The sequence below is a fragment of the Ascaphus truei genome, chromosome 3 (genome assembly GCF_040206685.1).
Source record: "Ascaphus truei isolate aAscTru1 chromosome 3, aAscTru1.hap1, whole genome shotgun sequence".
Taxonomy (NCBI): domain Eukaryota; kingdom Metazoa; phylum Chordata; class Amphibia; order Anura; family Ascaphidae; genus Ascaphus; species Ascaphus truei.
In genome coordinates, this window is record NC_134485.1 from 64,957,167 (window position 1) to 64,964,390 (window position 7,224).

Here is a 7,224-nt window from a genome sequence, read left to right on the forward strand (position 1 = left end):
GAATAATGAGGCTGGTAGAAATAACCATGTATTTTGAAAAGAAGTGAGGTCAGAGCAAATATATATAGTAGAGGAGGCATGGTGATAGTTTAGTGTTAAGAGATGAATAAGGTCTGGGATAGAAAAGGTCCTCCTTTCGAGCGCAGTTCAAATACAGGGTTCAGGACCAGTAGGTGTTCTGTTGTCCACTTGTTCCATTCCTGTTTAACTCCATGTTAAACGCCACACTGCAGGCCACTTAATAAAGGGCCACTTTAAAGACGGGCTTCTTTACATGGAGGCTGGGCATATAAATGGCCGTCCAATAGGAACCTCAATGAAATGTAATTACACTAGCCGTGGGGGTCAGCAGCTAAAGTAACATTACAATTTGTGCCTACATAATAATTTCCCAGTCTGACTCCCATGACAAGTAATCCTAGTACAGAGAGGGATTTCTTAACAGTGAGCCTAGTATATCGTAGAACAGGCAGTATTAACAACGTTTCAGTGTTCACTTTAACTTTCTCAACCTTGTACAGATTGTAAGAGTAATAAACAGTAGGGCTGCATTGTAATAATAATGAATTATGTAATTTTGATAAAAAAATATGCAACTATGCCAATGTTACTGCTGTGTCAAAAACATTCGGTAACAACTGGGTCAATTCTATACCTAGTTTAATAAATAAGTAATTGTAGAATAGAACAGTTTATAGAATGCCACCATATCGGACAATAGTATAACTTTATAATTAAAGAGACTGATATGTTACAAGCTTTCCAACCTCTCGGGGTCTTTTTCGGGTAGCTGAGAGGTTCGAAAGCTTGGAACATATCAACTACCTTGAGATATATATATATATATATATAGTGTTTGACAAACCTATGCATTTGCACGCCCCGGGCGAGTGGATTTAACATTGTGGCGAGCTCCTATTGGCCCAAGCAGCACACGTGTGGTACTAGGTGGCGAGTAGATTTTTTTGTTCGTCGAGTAGATTTTTTGGTGATTTGTCGACCACTGTCGACATATACATATACATAGGCAAATAACAATGGATGGGAACCTTTTGAATGAACTCAATAGGAGAATGAAGATTCAAGACAATATTTTAAGGGAACCTTCCACCGTGCCTCAAGAGGAAAGTTTTCGACCAGTGTATTCTGCCTGTGCTCACGTGTGGATGTGAAACTTGGAGCCTAAATGTGAAGATAATTCAGAACCTTCAGATATCGCAAAGAAGTATTGAGAGATGCATGTTGGATGTTACCCAAAGAGACGGGAAAAAGTATGAGTGGGTGAGAAACCAAAGAAAAGTCTGTGACATCATCACAAGGGCTAAGAAATTAAAATGGCAGTTTGCCGGACATATCGCAAGAAGGAATGACCATCGATGGCCAAAAATGGTACTCAACTGGATTCGGAGAGAAAGCAAATGGCCAAGACGACGACCAAAAGTAATATGGGAGGATGAAATCAGAAAATGTTTTGGAGCAACGTGGAGAAGAGCGGTTTGCAACCGCAGTACCTGGAAGATCATTGGTTAGGCCTTCATCCAGCAATGGCTCGACAAGGGCTGAATATGATGATGATGATGATGATGATGATGATGATGATGATGATGATGATGATGATGATGATGATGATGATGATGATGATGATGATGATGATGATGAATATAGTAATGTTAGGCATGTTAGACACATTTCTTATAGGGAAGCTAGGTGTATGGGGGGAGGGGGAAATGAAGTAGATGTTGGGGGTAGGTCCTGGGTGAGTGGTTAGGCCCCCTGGGGGGGAAGAAGGTAGAAGTTAACCCCTTACCTGCCATAGTGGTTAGTAAGGTATTCCTATGCAATATCTTACTAGCCTCAGTGGTAGGCAAAGGGGGGGGTGTAGTTAGTGCAATTTGAGGTATATGCTAACATCTTTGTAGCCATTAATGATCAACTACGCATGGGTTGGGGACGTCATGTTATATTCCCTCATTTAACTGCGATTAATGTATCTACCTTAGGTGGGCTTTGTATCAGTGAATTTAAATGTGCTTTCTGCCATAATACTGCCATGTAAATGCTACATACTCCCCTACTGACGGAAATGCCCATTGAACGGCCGCTTCAAAGTATATAGAATTTACCTCTTAGGGAGGCAACCTCATAGCGCTTCTCCACATGTCAATTGCATACCTGCATTGTCTGCTCTTTTGCCCTATGTGAATCAGCTTTTGGTTTGGAAGACGGGACGAGTCGGAGTGGAGTATTATAATGGAATACATCTTTTGTCTAAGCTTCAACATAACTATATCAAATATAAGACGGGGCACAGACACTTTTTTTTATACATTTGTGGCACACACACAAGCAGGAAGCGCGTTCAATTGCAGTTTTCAAGAGTGATTTATACATTGACCTCAACCTGTTTCAGGAGCTGAAAGGATGATTATACTATTCAGTGAATTAACTTCTTTTGCTGCCACCTAGTGGGTATTCTCAGAAGAGTCCTTCCATGTTTTGTTTTCTTATGCAGGTGACAGATTAAAGGGTAACATTCGTGGCAATAAATTGTTTCCTCTACAGTACTACAAATAAGTAGTTGGTGTGGACACTCGAGTAAAAGAAATTAGGAACCAACATCTACTGTACAAACACGATACATATACTAACATAATGTGTATTACTAAAAGATAATATTTATCAACTGAGAATAGCAACAGCAACAGGTTACTAAACTAAAACCATACTAAAATATAGGACCAATAAACTAACATACGATATAATAGCCATATAGTTAGATAAGGTACTACTGATAGAAAAAGAGAGACTAAATCCAGACATCAAGCCCTCCCACCCCACCAACAGGTCACGTTTTCAGGATATCCCAGCTTCAGCACAGGTGATTCAATCAGAGGCTGTGGAAGACTGAGCATCTGATTGAGCCACCGGTGCTGAAGCAGGGTCTGATTGAGCCACCTGTTCTGAAGCAGGGATATCCTGAAAACCTGACCTGTTGGGGGGGGGGGCTTGATGACTGGAGTTGAGCACCTTGGGACTAAAACAAATTTGATATCAACTGCAGTTAGCCAATATAGGTGGGATATATGATAGAAGTTAGGCGTGCAGTACGCTTATGCAAATACCAGTGTAACAGTCACCTCACACCATCAACTAATGTGATAACTACGGGGTCAATTCTATATATTCCAATGCGTCCGTGCAGGGAATTTTGGCCAGAAATCCCTACTGATGTCAGTAGGGATTTTATGGCTGAAAATGGCCCAAAAGGCTTCTTAGGAATATAGAAAATGTAACCCTATATGTGGTAAGATCGAGCATATGATACCTCTATAATTGTTATATAATCCAGCAGATGATCAGTATGTGATTGTTATTAAGCAGAACATGGTATAATGATTGGACGAGAAAGATGAAGTGCTTAGCAGTCGAACATCTAATGATGATTGGTCCAAAAAGCGCTGCAGTTCCTTTTTTATCAATTAAAGAAAAGGGAGGAGGGCACAATTAATCCTGTTCCTCTTTAAATGCCGGGCCTTGCATCACGCTTTGAATACTGACTGTGATCTCCTGGCACAATTAGAGGGCAAAGCTACTAGCTTAAGGTAAACAGAGATAGATTCAGGATATTTATTGGCAGTTACGCATGCGTTTTCCGCGCATGCGCAGAAGCGGCGTGCTGTTGGTATCCATGACAACCGCAGCGCTTAAAGAGCGCCCGCTTCCCCCCTATTTGCAAAATTGTCCCTGACGAAGCTCCATAGTAGGAGGGAAACGCGCGTTGAACGCGTGATCATGCATCAGTCCCCGTTATGGGGCTGTTTTAACATAGTGTTTTTCCAGCAGCCCACTAGCTCAGTCATATATATAAAAACAGTGTAGCAGCTAGCTCATGGCTTCACTCTGCAAGTGTTGCCTAATTGTATTCACATGCATATAGTGATCAACCTCTGTTGCTGCTCGTGGAAACACATCTAGGGGCCTATGCAGAGAGCAGCGAATTAAAAAATTGGCGAGGGTAATAAAAAGTAGCTTTTTTGGAGAGTTTTATTCTCCATATGCAGAAATGTGCGAAATCTGCAATTTATAGCATGAATGCGTGTGGCGAGTTTAAAATGGAGAGATGCGCGCTGCTGAAATGTGTAAAAAAAATCGCGCATTTTTTTTTCCTTTCCTATAGCCGGCGAGCTCCAGCTTCTTGCCAACTTTTGTTGGCGGAGCAAATTGTCGAAAATCGCGCCATTTTATTGGCGCGAACAGCCGCTAGATGCCGTTCGCGCCTTTCTGAATTAGGATATTTTTAAAACTGGCGAGATGTAGGTTCTCGCCAGCCGCGAGGCGAGATTTACAAATAGAAAAAAAAAATGGCGCGTTTTTCGTAACTCGCCATTTTCTGCTGTTTTCTGCGCGAATTTCTCAAAAAAATGGCGAGATTTACTTTAACGCTGCTCTCTGCATAGGCCCCCTAGTGTGCTAGTGTGTGCAACTGTGATATACAACAATAGTGTAGCAGCTAGGTTGTGGCTTCACTCTGCTGGTGTTGCCAAATTGGATTCATATGCATGTAGCGATTAACCCTTGCTGCTGCACGTATAAATACATCTAGTGTGCTAGTGTGTGCAATTGTGGCGCCTCTGGGCTCACCTGTGCTGGTTGCACCCTAATCAGCCTCTAAGATTCCAGTATCAATTATTGACTGGATTATTTGGATTTATGAGAGCTGTATTTTGGTGCTTGTTTGTTAACAACCGTTTAATCCATTTTTAATGTTTAATATACCATTCTTTTCGGTAATATATGTTTTAAGTATCAAATATTAAAAGTTATATTTTATACCTAAGTAGTGTGCATATAAGTGAATTTTCTTCTGGGATGCAAACACATTGCACCCCTCACTTTTCATGATTCACTTCAATTCACAGTTGCACCTATTTACTGATAATTATCGATTGGAAGTTATTATTTTTCCAAATTACAATTTGTATGATTTAGTCGATCACTCCCTAATCCCTGTCTTTTTTCCTGTTCCTCTTCACACTGATACCAATCCTCGGGTGTTACTGTCTGTGCTATTGTTGTCAGCTGTATATGACAGAATAAAACTGCTTGCAACCATATATTATACATTCTTCTTCTTAATATACTTGTCATTGGGGGACCTGGGAAGGCGGTGTCTGCTGGACACAGAACCAGGTTTGGCTTCCGACATTTGGCACCAGGATTGTCTGATGATAACTTCTGTATGTCTTTGCAAAACCCACAGTGTAAAAGAGTGTTAAACTATCATCCCTAGAACTACTACTGTATATACTCCAGCACACCTCTTAATTGTTTTTCAATTTAGAGAATATAAAGATCAGGACAGGTACATTGGAGTGTACATCTCATTGTCCTATCACACAATACGCTAAGCAAGGATTAATCCTTTAGGGTGCAAATAGACATAGCTACTACTGGAGTGCCAGACAGCATGATGTAGTAGCTACGTCATAATCTAATTGCTTGTTTTTGTTGGAAAGATCGAGTTCTGTGGAGCGCGATCGTACAGCAAGAGAAACGCAAGGAGGACTCTTGCTCTGCTATTCCATCATCGGTGATGGCGCAACCATTTGGCCGCTTCGGAGAAGCAGTCCCGTGCCAGAGAGTCGCGGGACTGGTACAACGTCCCCTCCGGCACTCAGAGCGTTAACGGAAAATATCTTTGAATGCCAAATGAAAACAAACAATCGTCCCGTTAGAGGGGAAATTAATATCCCTACAGAACCCTCACCCCCCACCCACCCCCCCAACACAGAGACACAACGTGGGAGACGTGTTATATACCTTAAGAAACAGAATGAAATAAAGGAAAAAGCTGAGATATCAACACACATAAATACACACTGTGTTTGTACTTGTCTGTAATGTTTGATGTATTTTTATCTGTTTGATTTTAGATTTACACTTATGGCAGTGATGTATGTTTTATTAATGTGGCGCTAATTCTGTTTTGAGTCACAACTCTTTATATTTCTATATGGGTATTTACATCTATTTAAGTGATTTAATAATTTTTTCTACTTTCGCTTCAATAATTATAGTTAAGAACATCTTTTTATATTTCTTTTGCTACATATGAATGCTTCGTTTGAGATATCTCGGCTTTTTCCTTTGTTATTTCAAGAATATTTTGAAAGACACTATAATATATTGCATTTCACGGTTCCTGCATGACTATTTTAATTTTTGAACATGACAATGGTACTGTCCTGCTATATATGCGCATACAATCTCATAACTACAGGACGTCCTTACCTGATGTGCTCCTGAACCTGCTTTCAGTAAGCTCTGAGATTGCTCCTGTGGTAACGGTCTTCTTCAGTCTGGAGCTGGTGATGGCGGTGCTGCCGCCTGGCTTTGTGAGCATGTCATCACTGCTCGCTCTTTTTAGCTATCAGAGGCAGAAATCAGGTAGTTAAAGGCTGGCATCCCACCCCAAAAATGTAAGTACTCTTCTTGTTCTTTCTATTTTGTTGAAAAAACATATTGCTGTTATAAACATTTAAAAGACTAATAATAACAGAGAGCTGCCATGTTCCCACATTAGTGATGGAACAGGAAGAAGCTCAGACTTAAATTAAAAGGTTATATTGAGATGACACCATTATAAACACGCCTCGCACAATCGCGGGGACCCAGTGCACAGTGTGAGTGCGGGCGGGCGGGCGGGCCTGGATTATCCACTAGGCACAATGGGTAGAGTGCCCAGGGCCTACAAAGACTTTAATCCGGCCCAGAGTGCGAGGCCTCTTCCCTTCCCCATAACCCTACCTTTGGGATGGTGGCGGTGGCAGCCCACCCGGGAGGTCCTGACATGGAAGTTGGGCCTCACCGAATGTTGAGCCTGACTTCCATGATCGCCGCCTGGGTGGGCTCCATCTGTCGCTGCCGCACCCGCTCCACAGGTGGGGTCCCAGGGGAGAGGAAGGGGACTCGCTAAACGCAGGGCCGGTGGTAGTCGCACGTATGGCACCACCATCAAGCCGGACTTGCGATTACGAAATGGTCCCGTTCACAGGCAGAGCCATAAATGACATCACAGAATGTGGCTATTGGACAGCAGAGAGATGCAGAACAGTGAACAAGGAAGTACACAGAGGGAACAATAAAGTCCTTTGTCCTGTATGATTTAGCTTGATTATTTTATTAATATTACATATCTTTAATATATTAAAAACACAGATTTAC

General features: G+C 41.7%; 1 protein-coding gene across 1 annotated transcript in view; it reads right to left on the reverse strand.

The window, feature by feature from the left end:
- LOC142490646 (cytospin-B-like) overlaps positions 1–7,224 on the reverse strand; it is a 230,046-nt gene that overhangs the window by 150,175 nt on the left and 72,647 nt on the right. The window contains exon 3 of the mRNA XM_075593064.1: positions 6,292–6,427. Coding sequence (XP_075449179.1) covers positions 6,292–6,427 — 136 coding nt within the window. The remainder of the gene's footprint in view (positions 1–6,291; positions 6,428–7,224) is intronic.